The sequence below is a fragment of the Aspergillus brasiliensis genome (assembly GCF_001889945.1).
Source record: "Aspergillus brasiliensis CBS 101740 unplaced genomic scaffold ASPBRscaffold_2, whole genome shotgun sequence".
Lineage (NCBI taxonomy): Eukaryota > Fungi > Ascomycota > Eurotiomycetes > Eurotiales > Aspergillaceae > Aspergillus > Aspergillus brasiliensis.
The window spans coordinates 2,528,675-2,546,245 of record NW_027137443.1 but is presented as its reverse complement, the minus strand read 5'-3'; the positions used below and the strand labels follow the sequence as shown (position 1 = coordinate 2,546,245).

At 50.7% G+C, this 17,571-nt stretch overlaps 9 protein-coding genes across 9 annotated transcripts; 5 read left to right on the top strand and 4 right to left on the bottom strand.

Moving 5' to 3' along the window:
* The first annotated feature begins 117 nt into the window (after positions 1 to 117).
* dbp9 (ATP-dependent DNA/RNA helicase) lies at positions 118 to 2,411 on the top strand. The gene is made up of 4 exons (XM_067619671.1): positions 118 to 405; positions 459 to 535; positions 600 to 1,078; positions 1,142 to 2,411. Exons 1-4 carry the CDS (start codon positions 201 to 203, stop codon positions 2,238 to 2,240), a joined length of 1,860 nt encoding a protein of 619 aa, XP_067483535.1. The 5' UTR covers positions 118 to 200; the 3' UTR covers positions 2,241 to 2,411.
* Positions 2,412 to 2,417: 6 nt separating this feature from the next.
* Positions 2,418 to 4,496, bottom strand: ASPBRDRAFT_38717 (uncharacterized protein). The gene has a single exon (XM_067623993.1). The coding sequence runs from the start codon at positions 4,455 to 4,457 to the stop codon at positions 2,652 to 2,654; it is 1,806 nt and encodes a 601-aa protein (XP_067483534.1). The 5' UTR covers positions 4,458 to 4,496; the 3' UTR covers positions 2,418 to 2,651.
* A 344-nt stretch (positions 4,497 to 4,840) lies between these two features.
* On the bottom strand, positions 4,841 to 6,243 carry ASPBRDRAFT_51920 (tafazzin; the record flags this gene model as incomplete). The annotated part of the gene is made up of 4 exons (XM_067626816.1): positions 4,841 to 5,654; positions 5,726 to 5,836; positions 5,928 to 5,946; positions 6,030 to 6,243. 4 exons carry the CDS (start codon positions 6,241 to 6,243, stop codon positions 4,841 to 4,843), a joined length of 1,158 nt encoding a protein of 385 aa, XP_067483533.1.
* Positions 6,244 to 6,523: 280 nt separating this feature from the next.
* Positions 6,524 to 7,603, top strand: ASPBRDRAFT_38714 (mitochondrial 54S ribosomal protein mL60). The gene is made up of 3 exons (XM_067623992.1): positions 6,524 to 6,641; positions 6,764 to 6,993; positions 7,112 to 7,603. The coding sequence occupies exons 1-3, from the start codon at positions 6,598 to 6,600 to the stop codon at positions 7,162 to 7,164; spliced, it is 327 nt and encodes a 108-aa protein (XP_067483532.1). The 5' UTR covers positions 6,524 to 6,597; the 3' UTR covers positions 7,165 to 7,603.
* A 72-nt stretch (positions 7,604 to 7,675) lies between these two features.
* ASPBRDRAFT_117533 (uncharacterized protein) lies at positions 7,676 to 10,174 on the bottom strand (the record flags this gene model as incomplete). The annotated part of the gene is made up of 2 exons (XM_067617103.1): positions 7,676 to 9,522; positions 10,087 to 10,174. Coding segments are annotated over 2 exons (1,935 nt in total), but the record flags the coding sequence as incomplete, so codon positions are not given.
* Positions 10,175 to 11,543: 1,369 nt separating this feature from the next.
* On the top strand, positions 11,544 to 12,309 carry ASPBRDRAFT_38711 (uncharacterized protein). The gene is made up of 2 exons (XM_067623991.1): positions 11,544 to 12,077; positions 12,249 to 12,309. The coding sequence occupies exon 1, from the start codon at positions 11,594 to 11,596 to the stop codon at positions 11,996 to 11,998; it is 405 nt and encodes a 134-aa protein (XP_067483530.1). The 5' UTR covers positions 11,544 to 11,593; the 3' UTR covers positions 11,999 to 12,077; positions 12,249 to 12,309.
* Positions 12,310 to 12,934: 625 nt separating this feature from the next.
* ASPBRDRAFT_26761 (uncharacterized protein) lies at positions 12,935 to 13,730 on the top strand (the record flags this gene model as incomplete). Its single annotated transcript, XM_067622302.1, has 3 exons — positions 12,935 to 12,987; positions 13,206 to 13,295; positions 13,331 to 13,730. 3 exons carry the CDS (start codon positions 12,935 to 12,937, stop codon positions 13,728 to 13,730), a joined length of 543 nt encoding a protein of 180 aa, XP_067483529.1.
* A 488-nt stretch (positions 13,731 to 14,218) lies between these two features.
* On the bottom strand, positions 14,219 to 14,940 carry ASPBRDRAFT_51917 (uncharacterized protein; the record flags this gene model as incomplete). Its single annotated transcript, XM_067626815.1, has 4 exons — positions 14,219 to 14,280; positions 14,345 to 14,483; positions 14,614 to 14,773; positions 14,843 to 14,940. 4 exons carry the CDS (start codon positions 14,938 to 14,940, stop codon positions 14,219 to 14,221), a joined length of 459 nt encoding a protein of 152 aa, XP_067483528.1.
* Positions 14,941 to 15,844: 904 nt separating this feature from the next.
* ASPBRDRAFT_192436 (uncharacterized protein) lies at positions 15,845 to 16,416 on the top strand (the record flags this gene model as incomplete). The annotated part of the gene is made up of 2 exons (XM_067620481.1): positions 15,845 to 16,271; positions 16,328 to 16,416. 2 exons carry the CDS (start codon positions 15,845 to 15,847, stop codon positions 16,414 to 16,416), a joined length of 516 nt encoding a protein of 171 aa, XP_067483527.1.
* Between the last annotated feature and the right edge of the window lie 1,155 nt (positions 16,417 to 17,571).

Genomic DNA, 17,571 nt, shown 5'->3' with positions numbered 1-17,571 from the left:
AACGGAGATGCGATAGCAGCAGACAGGCTTATCGGTGGAGCACAAGTGGAGTTCGTCCAAAATCAGAGCATCGGAAAATCTCACCGCCCGACGGATTTTCCAGCCCGCTTCATTGAGGAAAACTTTCCAGTCGTTCACCAGCTTCCCCAAACTCCCCTCCCTTGGACTCGCAGTGAAACTTGGGAATAATCATCGCCATAATGAAGCGCAAGTTGGACGCTAACGACGTACCCTCGCCCGAAGTTGCGGAGACCAAGGAGGCTCCCGATGCGAACGACGCCGACTTTGAAAGCCTCAACCTGGATCCGCGACTGCGCCAAGCCTTGATCAAAGAGAAGTTCACCAAGCCTACTCTCGTCCAGGCCAAGGCAATTCCCCTGGCGCTCGCAGGCAAAGATATCCTTGGTGTGTACATTCCGCTATATATGGTGGAGGGATGAGCATGCTAACAATACCAGCTCGTGCAAAGACCGGCTCCGGAAAGACCGCCGCATATGTCCTCCCTATCCTTCAGACCATTCTTCAGAAGAAAGCTGTCAGTATCCCCGGGAAAGATGAATGTTTATCATTGAAACAAGCTAACTGTGTTATGTACCCAGGCCGACCCCTCATTGAAAGCCACCACTGGCCTCATACTTGTCCCCACTCGAGAGCTTGCAGAACAGGTCCAAAACGTCGTCACCACATTCGCTGCTTTCTGCGGAAAGGAAGTCCGCTCTGTGAACCTGACTCAGAAGGTCTCCGAGGCCGTACAGCGGACTATGCTCGCTGATTACCCCGATATTGTCATCTCCACCCCTGCTCGTGTGATTGCCAACCTTGGAAACTCCTCTCTTTCGCTGGATAACCTGACGCACCTTGTTATCGACGAGGCCGACCTGGTCCTTTCGTACGGATATGACGAAGACATCAATGCGCTTTCCAAGGCGATCCCTCGTGGCGTACAGACCTTCCTTATGAGTGCTACGCTCACCTCGGAGGTGGATACGTTGAAGGGGTTGTTCTGTCGCAGCCCTGTTGTGCTGAAGTTGGAGGATAAGGAGGAGAAAGGCGCAGGTGTTAGCCAGTTCGTTGTCAGGTAAGCTTAATATGTGCACAGCAAAGGATATTTGGGCCCCATGCTAACCGTTTCGCCTATCAGATGCGCAGAGGATGAGAAGTTCCTTCTGACATACGTGATTTTCAAGCTCCAGCTCATCAAGGGCAAAGTCATCATATTCGTCGGAGACATCGACCGTTGCTACCGCCTCAAGCTCTTCCTGGAACAGTTCGGCGTCAAGAGCTGTGTGCTTAACTCCGAGTTGCCAGTGAACACCCGTATCCACGTCGTCCAAGAGTTCAACAAGGGTGTCTACGACATCATTATCGCTGCAGATGATCAGGAAGTCCTAGGATCCAAGTCTAAGAAGGCCAAGAACGCCGATGCCGACGAGCAGGCAGAGGAAGCTACCGGTATCATGGGATCCAGTGATGACGAAGAAGAGGTCGAAGACGACAAGAGCAAGTCGAAACGTCCCGACAAGCGTCGCAAGCTCACCGCGAAAGAAAAAGATTATGGTATCTCTCGTGGTATCGACTTCCAGAATGTGGCCTGCGTCTTGAACTTTGACCTCCCCACAAGCGCCAAATCCTACACACACCGCATCGGACGGACCGGCCGTGGCGGCAAGACCGGCATGGCGCTCTCGTTCGTCGTCCCAGCAGACCAGTACGGAAAGCACAAACCCACCTCCTTCCCCACCGCCAAACATGACGAAGCCGTTTTGGCCAAGATCGTTAAGCGTCAATCCAAGCATGGCCACGAAGTCAAGCCCTACCACTTCGAGATGAGCCAGGTCGACGCCTTCCGCTACCGTATGACCGACGGCCTCCGCGCCATCACCCGCCTTGCTGTCCAGGAAGCCCGTGCTCGCGAGATCCGGCAGGAGCTGGTCAAGAGCGAGAAGCTCAAGCGCCACTTCGAAGACAATCCCGATGAGCTGCGCCAGCTCCGTCACGATGGCGAGTTGCGCTCCGCACGTATTCAACCTCACCTTAAACACATCCCCGAGTACCTGATGCCTTCCAAGGGCCGCAAGGGCATCTCCAGCGAGGATGTCGGCTTCGTTGGGTTCCGGAAAAACAACGACAACCGAATTCGCAAGGCTAGAGATAAGAACCGCGCCAAGGGAAGGGGCCGCAAGCCCTCGGGGGTTAGAAAGGTTGATCCGTTGAAGACGTTCAACCGGGGACGGAAATAAATTGTGTAGTTGTGTCGGATCGGTGATTGGATGGATGATTTGAAGGCTCATGTACATATTGTTCTTGGTTCCATGGGAAAAAGTTCATTATATTCGGTTTGGGATAGTGTGTGCATATAGAACTACAATTCCAATAATTGCATGTGAAATTCCATTATATGAATTCGGATGATTTCACCTCGAAGCTGTGTTCTTCCATAATCATCTATCCAAAGCTCTAGTATTCATTCCAGGAAATAAAATACCGCCGGGACCGAGAAGTCCAATATATAACTATGCTCCGTACCTTCCACAGCATCAACATGACCTGACTAAGCTAGTATAACTAGACACTATAACTAACCTAACTATACAATCACATACCTATACCACCTTCCAGTCAACTTACTAGTAAGTATATATATGCATGAATCAAGGCAAAAACCCCATCCACTCCTTCCCAAACAACTTCTTCAACGCATCCTCCTCAATCGCCTCCAACCCAAAAGAAAACTGCACCCATTTCCCCTTCCTCTCCCTCCTCAACCTCAAAACCCACTGCTGCACCGCCTTCGCCGCCTGCACCGTCTCCCGGAACCGCTCTAGCTCCTTTCCCCTCCGATACTTGATCCGCTCGACCTCCACATCCCAGGGTAAATCCGACGAGGACTCCGCATCTCCTCCCACACCACCTCCTACTACACGGCCCGCAAGAGCAGGATGTGGCGGCGGCGCATGCGCAGAGAACGCCAGGGAGCGGGTAGGCGAAGACAAAGATGAGGAGGAAGAGCCACTCTGGTTGATGCTATTCTCGGGGAGCAATTCGGCGTCGTCGATGTGGGGAAGCCAGCCTGGTCCGAGACGGATGTATTCGATGTCTCGCCAGGAGGAGCTCCACTCTGGACCTGATGAAGTGTACGCGGCTGAGATCGATTCATTGTCTTGCCATTTGAGGGCTGGGATCCAGTCGCCGCAGCCTTCGAGGTCGAGCCATTTTAGACAGTAGGTTACGCGGGAGAGGCGCCGGAGAAGACCTGCTGCTTCAGCCCAGTTGTTTTCGCTGGCTGAGTAGGTGTCGGTGCCGCCGTAGGAGAAGGTCAGGGAGCGGTGGTTGGGGTGGCGAATTCGGGCGTTGATGGCGTTGGGAGTGACGGTTGGAATGGGCCAGTGGGCCAGGGAGAGGTGGGTGATGGTTGAGAGGTGGGAAAGAAGGCTTATGAGAGAATTCCAATTTACAGTGCTGGGTTTGGGGTGTGCGAGGGAGAGGTACCGGAGGTTGGAGAAGCGGAGGGTTGGGGATGGTGTATAGAGGTGAGTGGTGGGATTGCTCCCTATTGGAGTGGTGTCGGTGGTTGTATCGTCCTCCTCTTCTTCGTCGTATTCCTCTTCCCAGGAGGAGGGGACGGACTCTTTTGGCTTGCGCTGTAGGGTATTTGGTTTTGCGGTGACAAGGAGCTCGGCGGAGAGTTGTTTCAAGCTCAGCCATCGACCGATGGCGCTGCCTAGGTCTAGACGGTTGACTTCGGACTCGCTTCCCTGATATAGGTCGGGGCCATCGGTGGCACGAGGTTTCTCGAATAAAGGTCGCAGACCGCGCATGAGCCCGCTCAGTGGTCGATCTCTCGCATATATAGCAATGTAGCTGAGGAGGCGCACTTTGAGATGATTTGGAAGAGCTCCCAGGAACGGTCCGTCATACTCAACATGCCACTCCCAATATGTGGCCATTGATCTGAGCACGGTATCGAGAAGGCTGCCTTTCGGAGGGAAGGACGTGCCTGGTAGACGCTCAAATCGATAAATAACTCTTTCTCTCTCCGCCGCACCAATATCTACATCGGGTTCCTCCGCATCCTCCGCGCCGCCCAGGAGCCAGCTCTCTGGTGGTGGTGGTCCGGCAGTCCGTCGCAAGCGTCGCGAGCCAACAATTCCGAGGCGTTGCGCCCCGGGGCGGGGCCGAGGAGGCGGGGTTTCTGGTAGCTCAAGGAGATTCCGTAGAGAGGGATGTACAGATCGAGGTGCGACGAATCTGAAGGGGCTTTCAGGTCCATTGGAGGCTTGTGTGCGGCGAAGGTGGTGGATCAGGTCGTTGACGGAGGGTTGCTCCGCGGAAGAGGATGAAGCGTGGGATGATCGAAGACGATCATGGTGGTCATGTCGAGGGCCGGATGAAGCAAGGGTATGGTGAGCAGTACTGGCTGGTTTCGCAAAGGCGGTCTTCTTGTGCTTTTTGGGCATAGGGAATGGAAGGGAGCAGTAGGTTCCAAGGGAGGTTTCAATGTGACAAGAAGTGGGATGAATGGCCGATCGGCGGAGCTCCTCCCATCTTATCGTTTCGCCGCAGCTGGTTTCGCCCCCTCGGTTTAGTAAGATTGAGCCACCATTTGAGCTAGCTATTTTGCTAGTTTGTGAACTAGATAGCTTGCTATGAGTGATTATGAGTCATTTGTCAAATACTAGCTTGCTGTCAGCCCAGGTCGAGTCATTCTATAGTCGATAGGTGGCTGTGCAGAGGACAAGGGGTAGGTAACATTCGATGTCGCTTGTGCCCATATATGTTCTAGTAGTATGCAATGTTCTATTATACAGGATTCTTTTTTGCTTCGCAATAATGCACATCATCATATATCGCGGACCCATGAGTCATCGTCCATTTTACCCTCGCGTTTAGGGCCCTCTTGCATCCATGTCTCTACTAGACCTTCCTTCGGGTCTTCGTCCGACAAGCCCCTCGTCCGCCGGACATCGAGAACGAGATCCCGGACCTTCTTAGTGACCTCCTTTCGCAGCTCAACTGCTTCGGGGTCATACAAGAGCCGGTCATTCAGCACCCCCAACGGCAGATCGCGAGTCTCCGGAGCTGCCTGTTCAGCCCTGGCCTTGATCTTCTGCCAACGCTTTCTGTATTCCCCGAAAACCGCCTCCCTATCCACCTTCTGTCCAAACGTGATGCTGACCTCCTTTCCAACACGAGGAAGGAACCGTGGGAATTCGCGGCTTTCGTGCATGACCTGATCAAAGCCTTCTAGCCATATCGGCACCACATCCGGGCATTCGCTAGCCTCGAGGATCAATCGTGCCACGCCCCATTTGAAATAGCGCATGGTCTTGTTCGGCGCTTGGTGGATCTTTCCTTCCGGGAAGATATGGAACCAGGAATACGAGTTGCAAGCGTAAGAAGACGGCGATAAATGAGAGTCATGTCCGTCGGTGGTGTAGGCTGTGGGAAGATCGGAAAACGGATCGACGCAGACATTCTGTAGACTCCACGATTGACGTTCGGGAACAGCGAGATGGGGATCAGCAGGGAATGGCCCCTTCGACAGGAGTCGGATGGCCTGGGTGACGACAGGCTGTGCGAGGCCACCATATTGCGAATGGGCCGATCGATGTGTCGGCAGAACTTGGCCCATGGTGAAGAAAAGTGCTAACGGTCTGTACATCAGTCCGGTCAGTCAGCAACGAATTATCCCAGAGCTGGAACCAGGCAACGAGTACTGCCATACCTAGTCTGATAGCAGATGTCGTGGCTTCCAAACCCCCATCGTTTATTCCAGGACGCAAGCCCGAAATTGTATCGCAACGGTAGAAATCCCCACATGATCGGATCATCCATCCTGCTCAATTGAAGCGGCCATGGTCAGCGTTCTCTGACGTCGGGAGATAATCGGGTCGCCTCAGCTCACGAGACGCAACGTAGGCACGTACACGCTGGTATGATTCGAAACTGATGGGGAGGACCAGTTAGCCGATATGATCTTTCAGACGCAGTGATACTGGGCGGGAAAAGAAAAGGACTAGACAGCATACCTGTGAGCAAACCTCTCGTTCTCTGCGAGGGATCACTCCTCGAGTCGAGGAGCTCGAGGAATTGGTCCAACCCATTCGCCTGTGGCCGACTGCAGAGGTACAGAAACGAGCGACATAATGCTGCCACCCCGAAAATGGTGGTGGAGGACAATGCCCTCCAGGGAAGCGAGGGCGCATCGGCTGTTGCGCCGCCAGATTCCGTAGAGCGCGACATTGTTCACTCAGCCCGCTCTAACCGAGATCCATCCAAGCAGTAACAGGAAGAAAGGCAGAAATAGATCGTAGCGTAGCGCAGGCAGAAAGCGAGGAGAGGAGGAGGGGGGAACAACCCCGGATCGACGGCGTGAGAGCAGGTGGCATCTTCATTGGCCTCGCAGAAATTCGGGGAAGGAAATCAAATTGTTGGCCCGCGGAGGTTCGCCGTGCACGGACCCCCAAAACCTCCTCGACGGGATTTTCGTCCGCCAACTCGGCTTTCCGCTCGTTGTGATTGATAGCTTGCTTGCCTTCCACCCTTTCGTTCTCTTCGTCCCTCTTTCGTGTCTATATTCCGGTGTCGATCGCCAAGATGATGTTCAAGCCCTCGTCACCCCTCTTCTCCGGTCTTCTTTGGTAGGTCGCAACCTCAGCTGGCTGCCCCTGTCATCTGTCCGAACATCCCGCGTCGCTATTCATCTCGTCATCGTCATGCGAAAACCGGCCCGTTAAGCTAATATCACTCGTCACTCGAATAGGAAGATTCCGTGGCGCCTTTCCCAACCCCAGAAGGCTCGTCAGAGGAAGCGCCTCCGTGGCGTTGACCGGGTTGTCGACACTGTCTCAGCCGCATTGGAGCGCAATGGATACACCACCAAGGCCGTCGAACGTTGGTACAGAGAAATGCCTCGCGAGGAAGAGATGCTGCCCAAGGACAAGTACACACTTTTCGACAAGAAGGAGAAGAAGTACCGCAAGGGCATTCACAGTACGTTACATGCTCTTGGACTGCCCTACCTCGTCAATCGGCTACCGTTCGCAATTGAGGGTCTCCAATTAAAGGGATTCTGTTCCTATCTTATTTGCTAATGCTATGTCTCTTCCAGAGCTACCGAAGTGGACCCGTGTCAGCCAGAGAGTGAACCCCCCGGGTTTCTAAGCAGCTTATACACGCAGAGTGTGTTGGGAAGCTGGCAATCGCCTTTTGCATATTTGTACCTGCATTATTCGACTGTACTATACACCACAAACTGTGTCTGTCTCGACTCTCTGTAAGAAGCGTCGTCAAAGGCACGGACAGGATTACCGGAGTTTTCGGCAACTGGGGAATGACACCATGACTGCATTGTTCGCCTCGCTATTTACCATGTTTTTTATTCAAGCCTAAGGCACAAGATTCAATTCGATTTCAGAGACTTGGCATTTGATGGCATCTTCCAGATTTGTAAGGATAGGCGGTCGTTGGGAACCGATGGCAGCGCCTGAAGGCAGCTTAAAAATACAGATAGACCATTGAAGAGGCTGCATCATGTTATCTGTTCCGTACATCGTCCTCTCACAGAAGTATATACCCGCCCTAAACAGATTCGAACTGCCTGCAGAGCAGCCACGTACCTCCCATCAAACGCGGGCCGTGCTATTAACGACTAGGCACGAGAGTCCTTTGCAAATCAAGAGTCTTTTGGTGTTGTCATATGACAATACCGACTGATCACTCTTGCGATTTCTTTTGCTCGGGCTCTGTTAGCCCTGCCTTCATGGATGGCCTTCCGAATCAGATAGCCATGTCGGACCTTTTGCCAATCATCGAGTGTCTCTTGCCAGCCTGCCCCTCCTTCATAATACACCTTCCTTTGTCGAGCTGACATGTTCGATCCTTGCGGGGGTCTGCGAAGCATCCAGGACGATGGGTCAACCTTACCGTCCGGTGGGTCATCTGTCGAATCGTCATAGAATCTGATCGTCTTAACCATGTCACAAAGTCCAGACGCTTTTCTGTGTCTGTTAACGGCTAATCTCCAGGAATTGATCTTGGGGGTAGAGCATGCTTTGCGTGGCATCCTTGGGTACTTTGGTTTCGCGCTCCAGTCCGGTTTTGGATATGGTGAATTGAATCTTGGATCTCCCAGTCTTCTTCTAGCGTCAATAGGAATTCGCGTGGGTGGATCTATGACAAGCCAGGTTTCTTTATTGAGCCAGTGGTTTGCAAGCAAAACGAAATGGTATGGTCTTCGGCCAGGGCAGAGCTGGTTGTAGAGCCATTCTAGTCTCCGGTCCAGCCCGTCTATGAACTGTATCTCCCAACTAGTCAGCTCGCTAATAGGAACCTTGCCTGCCAAAAGTCCTGACAGTTTTCGCTTTCTCTTCTCCCGGGACTTCTTTGCCATAAAGTGATTCATGCACAGTGGCTTATTCTGTTGCACACAATAATTTGACTCCCTTCCTTCTTCCAAACCTTGTGAAGTATGATGGCAGGCATTCAATCGAAATGGTACGCCTGATAGACCACTTGCAGGAATTGCAGGGTATGACATAGCTAATCCAGCAACATTCACACTCCCCGGTACATCCAGATCTTTGACATGACCATGCTTGCTGGAGTTCTTAAGGATCAATGTGCTGGAGTTCGTTGAGATAGCCTCCTTGTACCTTGACTGGGCCAGGTTGGGTACAGGTGTCTGATCGGAAGAACTAGTGATAGGGAGTTCAGATCGCGGAGTCCCCGGAGGCGGCCTTACAAACTCTGTGTACTTGGATGGTTGCAGTGCCATCCGAGCAGACCAGATTTGATGCTTGCGCGAATACCGGTGCTTCTTCGCTGACTTTAGCCTGCCTTCTGGAAGACTTGGCTTGATGCTGTATGATGCATTGGAGACGACTGAACTCTCGTATACTTTCATTTTTTGCCTAACGAGACATGGAAGAGAGAGACTGCGTGCATTTACTGTACCACGATTTATGAGATCCGAGCGCATCACACTGGTGCTAGAGAGATAACTTGACAGATGTTGACATGTATCTATGTTGCTTGCATGTTTGAGATGCCCCCTTTCGAATTTGCACTTTCCTATGCATTCGCTTCGGTACTGGCGGCTTTGTTTTTCCTTTCCTCGTGTTGACGCACGCTGACAGCTACGCTGGAAAAACAGTTGGCTAGACGAGCTCGTAGCATTGCTTGCTCCAAGTGCATAGTAGATTGTTCGACTTGTTATAGATCCGGGAGTGTGGCTCCTCGAAAGCGCCCCGGTCATAGCTCTGAGAGACGCGTAACCAGTGCAGAAGTCCGACATAGTAGTGTTGCTGTGGCGGGGAGGAGGCCCTGGGTTCCAAATCGTATCAGCAGCGATATAGCTATAGCTTTTCATCCACGTCGGTAGCCATCGCAGCTGCCTCCTTTCTTTGCAGAATTTATTCTGCATTTCCTGTCCAGGATCCCACCAAACCCAGTGGTAGTCATTGTTCGACGATCTCCAGACTGCGCAATCACGAAGGTTCTGCAGACATTTCCGTACCAGCGCTTTGTTCTCCTCATGTCGTTTTGTTGTGACCCAACCATACCAAGTTCTGCTATAGCGTGTAGTAGTTGTGTTTCTTTTGTTGAGCACTTTGCCTCGGGTAAGAAAACGACAGAACTTCGCAAGTTTCCAAAAGAGAACCGAAACAATGAAGAATGATACTGTGCCCGCAAAAAGCTGAAGCAACGCTTTGACACCAATGTATTTGGTGGCTTGCATAGCAGCTGCGCGAGCATTTCCAGATGATTGAGTGATGAGTTGGGAATGATATGAATGCATCAAGACGGGTGCCATCTGATAGAAGCTTCATCGGATAACAAGCAAGGGATAGTCATCCTGGTAACAATAAATGACATGCGCAGTCCTGATTCTTGTACTGGATGATCACGCCTGTGTAAGTGGACGCAGATTTTGCAGTGTGTGGGAGGCGCAAGAAGAAGGAAGGCATGGCTGGCGCCGCATAACCAAGTCACTGACTCGGGCCTCTTGTAAGTTTCCGCCTCTTCTGTACCTTGTGTATAGCCTTGCATCTCTTTTGCTTTTATCATCCGGATGGTCTCGGTTACAATCGTTACAGTGTGCCCCAAACTTAAGGCAGGTGGTGACAAGGACAGAATCTAGATAAATAAGATAATGGATATAGCAAAACTTTGCTCAGCTTTTCCCCCTGAACAATGTATGTTCTACCCAGATACCGCCTCATATTCAGGGCGATCAGAAATAATCGCTCGTGAGTATAACTCTATCCAGCCAGAGGCATTTTGCGCAGTATGTAAGATATACCTTTCGCTACTCAGCCACCACTGACATGTGTTTCTCGTCAAGGAATGATTTGCGAAGTCCATTTATATCGGTATTTAGACAGCTGGCTACATCGTCATATGCACTTGTAGCCAAAGCCACTCGTCTATTGATACCCGGCAGCACTCTCAACGGCATAGTATGCACAGGATGTTGCTTGAAGCTTTTATGATGACTACAGCCGATTCTACTATTATCGACTACCTGCATACCATAGTACAATGTATCCTGTTATTTGTTTCTGGATTTCCTGTGAATCCTTCGTTATATTGTCCTGGCTCACAGCGATCGAGATAGCCCGTTTGTTTGGTTCCAGCTTGAAAAATAGCCTCCTTGGTCTATTCGTACATGATTCTAGGAAGCCGCAGCACAGATAGGTTTCTCCTCATGTCCGCTCAATTGTCAGAATAAGCCTCGGGGTAGCGTTCCTTGCTTAATTCATCGCGTCAAGAAGACGCTGGTGGTCTTGCCAGACTACAACCACATCGGTTATCTTAGAGGTTGGTGTTCACGATAATAGCTCTTGCGCCTCACAATTATACTGCCAGTCAGATTGGTAGCCATAGAGTATACTATGGCTGAACCACGTTAGCATCTTACTAAACTAAATGACAAGGATGCACGTATTGGAGGCCGTCTTCGCGTTTCTTGGCGGAGGGATTGTAGAAACGTTAGTTTCGTATCTAGAACCAAGCTGTCGGATCATTTTTATTTCTCGCAACATCCTTGCTTTTTTTTCTTTTTTTCAGCTCGCCCGATTTTAAAGATAGGTGTTTGCCCATCAGTCTTTGCACTACATTAATGATCGACACATGGTGTCAGTCCAGACTGAATATTTGTCGCAGGCTTGTCCAAGGAGCCACAGCAGCCACGTAACTTGGATATAGTGGGCACGCCTCAGTCTTAGGAATCACATCACCTTCTTTCGCCCAGACTCGGCGCCCACAGCAGCATTCAATGACCCTGCTTTACCTTCGACTTGGAGTTTCTGTTCTGCTTCTGTTGAGTGAGTAATGTTCGGATCAGGTGACCGTAGATGGTCGGTTTCCCGCCTCACTCTCTCGCCTCATTTTTCCCTTTCATCTCATCAACACCAAGGCCCATAGCCTGGGAATTCATTCTCAATTCCGTTCCACATCTGATCCAGCTGAAGGGCACATGTGGCTCTAGGCATTATTTTTTCTTTTTGTCTCTAGTAGTGTCTCCTCCCATGCTGGGATCATTATTATCCCAGAACATTCGATTAGTGATGGAAGAATTGTGAAAGCTGCAATGTCGGAACCCCCTGATGCTCCTCACATCGAGCAGCACAACCGAGCACTTCAGCCCGGATTTCAATCGATTAATGGGACTACCTCCCAGCCCCTTCAATTATTGAACGAAATGAGACTTCCCCCCTTTTTGCATCGCCCCCTGGTTGATATTGTTCTCATTAGCCTGCTATCAAGCTCGGCGAAAACAGGGAACTCTACTGAATTTTGTTTTTCTTCAGGTTACATGGCTCATAGCCTATACCTTAACCCCGGCTCTGGGTCAAGGGCACGGTTACCAAGTACCGGGATAGCTACTGCACTTCTACGACGCGCGCGGCGAAAAATACCCCCGGCTGCTTGTGGGGTTAGCACTTCGAGGGCTGACACCCACTACCTCTTTGGGTCAAAGGCGCTCAATGGCTGATGGATATCATCAATGGGTCGTCCGTGACGGCTATCGTCGACCCGGCTTGCCGGAAGTTTTTCAGTCCCTATTGGGTTCTGTAAGTCACAGTCTTGTACTTTTGGCCGCTTGGAGTCGCCCTTTAGCCCTTCTTCGGTCTAGAACAGGATTACAGAGGGCATATCCCATTTGGCGCCAGCAACGGAAAACATGCCCTGCCCTACTAAATTGTGTGGTCCGTGTGACTGACGATACATACGGAACATACTAGTCCGCTGTATTTATGACACTACCACCAGTCAACATCCATGTGATTGTTTCATGAAGCAAGCCTGAGCAGAACACTAGCAAGGGTCAAGGATGACAAAGATAGAGAAGAAGAAGAATCAAATGCAAGAGGAGTGCTCACCGATCTCATCTTGTCGGGATACTACACCCCTGAAGCCACTGGTCTCTTTGTAATCGGCACTCATCCTCCAACCGAGACGGGATGGATTTCTACCGCAAGGATCGCCACCTCTAATTGGTGAGCGTGCTGCAATCTTATACATTGATGGAATTGAAGCGCCCCATACCATCGTCTTGTGCTCTCATGGTCGCGGGATTTGTTGCGGATCCCGAGACTCGTATAGATTAAGATCTACAAACGATGATCGACCGGTTACCACGTTCATGGAGGGTTACATGCACGGTGTTGGTTCCCCAATTTTTTTTTGTTGGCGCCTGGAAAGGAAAGGAAAAGCAAAAGAGCAGTAACATGATTCGCTAAGCCGTGCGTATCACGGCATCGATAAATGGAACATACTCTTACGACAATATCAGACCATGTCGGCATCGCACACAAATGAGCAAGGTTGTCTCTTTTAAACAGAGGCAAAAGGGCGCAGGTGAGGTGGAGACGCCTCGCTGCATCAATGGCTTGCTTCTTCTAAGACTACTGATCACGTATGTCGCACAATGAACGAAATCACGGATTCAAGTCATGCCAGTGTGCCACCGCACGCGGAATGGTGGGTGGTAGGGCGCTAGTGGAATAGACGGGGTTTTAGGGGGGTGGAGGGTAAGGAACGATATCTTTCAGCATTGACGAAAGACATGTCAGCTTCAAGCATGGGTGACCCTGGTTTCAACCACTGTGCAAATGCTATCCGGAACACGAAATCAGAAACAAACACATCACCTGCAGTAGATGCGGTGAAAGAGCTCCGCTCCCTTTCTCCCTTTGCAGGGTGTTCCAGGTTGTGCCCGACGCCACAGTTCGGGACTATTTGCTGAACTATGACAGTTCCGGATGGCCACTAGCCACACCCACCGCAATGTAAGGAAGGCGGTGGTTTCACTTCACCGCCACAGATGGGCCGTTGATCATCGTGTCAGCCACAAGTGGCTACTAGTGAACCATAGCGCAGCTGCCCAATCATCATGCAGTGTGCCTCGTCCCACGCATCCCGAGGCATGGAGCCTACAGGAGGAAGTAGCGCCGATCGATCTTGCATTGCATTGCAGATACATTCAACGATTGGTGTCTGAAAAAGCAAGCATCCCCGATGACCACCATCTTGATCTCGCTGATGATGAAATGAGATTCGATGATCTCAAGACCAGCGGGAGTTGCGGCCTCTCGTGTGACCGGAATTCCGCGCATCGATTGATCATGTTCTTTTCAAGCTTAAGTTTCAGGAATGAAATCACGAAACACTGCATACTTATCTCATTGCATGAAAAAACGCCCCTCCCCAAGTTCGTGAAGTGATATAAATTGCAAATCGAGGGATCAGTGCGATATGTGAATGGAGACAATTATAGGTCACCGTTCCAGACAATTTGTTCTGATTGTGAAGACCAGGGTTTAGATCTTGCACACCGTTGTACTGGATACCATGCAGTGGACCCACCGTTCATCCGGCCGAGAGCCCCCAAATCGTCAAATACAAACAGACGATCTGCATGGTGTGTGGTCTTAAGAGTCAGTGGGACCAATAGGCCTCTGCAGCCTCATGCCGGCACAATTCGGGTCTAACTCGCGGAAACCTTGGGGAGGGTGTCATTTGCTGGATCAAAAGACCGGTGCCAGGAGCGCCATTAGGGATTCATGCAAGGCAACAACATTAAGACGGGGTTTACTATGACGAAGTCTAAGGTTATCTCTTTTGCTGAACAGCCTATCATGCTTCTCTGGATGTCATTGGGAGCACACCAGCCATAATTGAGGCTGGAATGATATGTGGCTGGTGGGTTGATCTAAACCGAAAGGGGTATGTTGTGTGGCGAAGTAGCCCCTGGGGCTTGACGCCCCATCGCCCCTCCTTTTCTGCAGTGCGACAGGACCTTGTCCGTTCCCGTCCTTGTCGGATCGTCTCTGTTTACCTTGCTCGGGCTTTGGAGACTGGAATGTCAAATTAGTGGATACTCTATGACCAGTCCAGGCCCTTGTCAGACGGGTCCGCTCTCCTGGGTCTGAGGCTGGTTTCTGACCGCTGGACCGGGTAGACGAGCGAAAGGGATACTTCCAGATATTCATGGCCATGTTAGCCTAGAAAGTCCCGGAGATCTGCCATCAGTGACAGTCCGTCAAGTCACGGTCTGACAAAAGTACAGGCGGCAGCAGGATGGATAGGTATTGCACGAGTGAGCACCCGTCCGGGAGCTGTCGAAAACGTGGTTCCGGCACGGTCCATGTAGTAAGCAGGAGTCGCCAAAGCTCGGATTTCGCGCAACAGATTTGAGTTTCCGGGCTTGGTATCCGGCGCTTGGGTAAACTGGGAAGGGGATCCTAGCACCCGTATCTCTAGATCCCTAGCTCGATCTCGCAATTTCCCCGGGAGGTCAATGCAAGGAGACTAATGAGGAATGATCCCTCCTCACCCAGGCTCTAGCTTTCGCTCCACGGGACCATTTCCGCCTCCCCAAACCATATGCAGTCGTCCTATGGAGCAAAATGGTTCGCGGGCGGAGCAAGCCATGGAAGCACAATGCCAGCCAGAAAAAGTAATGAAATACTATGGAAAAACAAACCTGCCACGAACCATAGTTCTTGATCGACATACACCCGATAGTCACTAGTCGATCCCACTGGGTTGAGTGATGTTAAGCTTCAGAATCAGATCCCCTGGCATGGATTCACACATTGACATCGCAGTCCGCTCTGCTTTCCATTCTCTGGGATCCAAAGTTCACCTCTGGGACTGTCCAGGCTCTCTCCTTTCTACCCGCGCTAACGGGACCCAAATTGACGCGTACCAAAGACCACGAACTGTAGCTTATCTGGGTAGTGGAGAAGGGAAAGGGAGATAAAAAAAAAACCCAAAAAAAAAGAAAACGTCAAGCCGCAGACAAATAAATCGTCTCAAGCGGAAATATCATCTATGCAAGCGCCCTGTTGCAGGATCGTGCAGATTTAGCAGTACCCAACGTCTGGTAACACTCAATATTCCGGAGCCTAGGGGCATACGGGGCCTCTGGTGCAGATCCCGGTTACTGGAACCCCCCAGTATCTATTGATCTTAGTTCCTTCGTGGTGGCAAAAGACCATTGCCGTCTTGAGTACTTTCCTGGTTCGATTCGAGACTCCTATATCGCACCCTAGCGATCCGTTGCTATACACAAGTGAACACATATATGAAGGCCCTGGAAGAAGCCTCTCGTCGATGTCTTCATTTACTCAACAAGCTCCTCAAACCTTCAATTACAAGTTGAATCCTCAGGCTTTTTGCTCTAAACAGGCCCTTTTCAAATCGCTTTCTATCTCTTCTCCCGCGACCAACTTCCTAAGCAGCTGCTAGAAACCAGTCTCAGAGCCCTAGCTGAGTACTGCTTGTCGAACGTGACATTGAGTCGATATACAGCCGCACAATCATCATAATCAACATGGTTCAAGGAAACGGAAGGACTGATGGCGGAAGCTCCAGCCGTGAATATGGCATGAACTTTGAAATTGCACCTCCTACAACCGTTCCCCTTGGCGTACCAGTGACACTGCCAGTGGTTGTGGGGGTCCGACCTGTGGGTAACCCACGAGGAGTGCAACAGCTGGTTGCGCATGCCTCGCTGAGGAATGAAGCAGGCACCGCGCCTGCTTCAGGACTCACGGGCGTGCTTACGTCTAGCGTGCGCAGTCGCAATGGCAACGGCATCAGCGGATACGCTCGGTTTGGGCCTCTCAAGTTCACACAGCCTGGACGGTATCGGTTGCGGGTCATGCTGGGAGCGGCCTCGTTCAACGGTGTCACCACGAAAGAGTATGTTGAATCGGGCATTATCCAAGTACAAGCTGGCGCTGCCACTCCACGTCCCAGTAAGTGCCATCATGACTGTATGTGGAGAATATCTCAAGGCTAACCCCAGCTCTAGCACCCACACAAGTCTCAAAGCTCCAAAGCCTAATTCCGGAGAACATCGACATCAGTGCGGCTGACATCGCAACATGGCAATCAGCCTAAAATCCTGGAGCACAGCCATGCTGCGTACCTTCCCCTTTCTTGTGTTGATTGTCGGTTTTATTCGATTTTTGGTGAAGATCGCGTCAGGATCAGCCAGGAGTTTCGGTCTGCGTCTCAGCTTTCTCGCTCATTCATGTGAAATTTCCTTTGTTCAAGGCGGACCAAACACGAAGCGCAGAGTGTTGGCCACCACCACACGATTAATGACCAATTTGTTGTTCCTTTTTTTTTTTTTTTTATTGTTTACTGCTTATGTGATACACAAGCTCAGAATTAGCGAATGCAAGTTTAATTGGATCTTTCCATCCCGGCACTAATTTGTCACATCTGCCAATCGTCGGCCACGCGACACCGATCCGAATCCCTGCAACGAATAGCCGAATGGCAAAATCCACCACGATATAGACACGATGGCAATTACGGAGTAGATATCAAAAACGTTCAGGACGTAAATGAAGTCCTACAAATGCCATATTCCCCGAAGAAAACCCAGTAAGCCCGTATCATCCTCCCAATTCTAACCATCACCAACACCAATACCCACGTAACAAACACATCAGTCAGAAGTAGTAGCATAATAGTAGAATTAAACAAATAGATTAATCTGGTCAATTCCCCAAGCTACCTAACTAGCGCACGCTATCCCAAACTTTCGAAAATCCCGATGCCACGTTTTAGCTGAGTACCGAACTTGTAGTCTTTCAAAAGTACTTCACTTACTAGTAGTATCGATGCCTTCGCACCCCCCTTAACCTTTTTGGAGTAAGTTGAGGAGCAGGATTTGGTAGACTCGATAGTAGGAATTAGATAGTAGTAACTACGCCATACTCCGCAACTACTTCGTAAGTATTTAGTAATGATCGATCGGGATTTGGATCGATCTCGGCGTTTGGTGGGCAGATTATCATGCCCAACGACCGGTTGTGGATATCTCGGACTTAATATCGACGCCAGTGACTTTTTTTTTTTTTTCTTTTCCTAAGGGGTTCATAACTTTCGCGGTACTCTGTTCTTATCCTTATTCATCTTTCCTAGCAGCTTTCTAGACTGTATGTATCATGTCGTAGAGATCGAAAGAGGAGGGAGGTTGCGCGTGTCCATGTCGATCAGGTTGAACAAACAACAACCGCTGCCTTGATCTATTGTACCACAAGG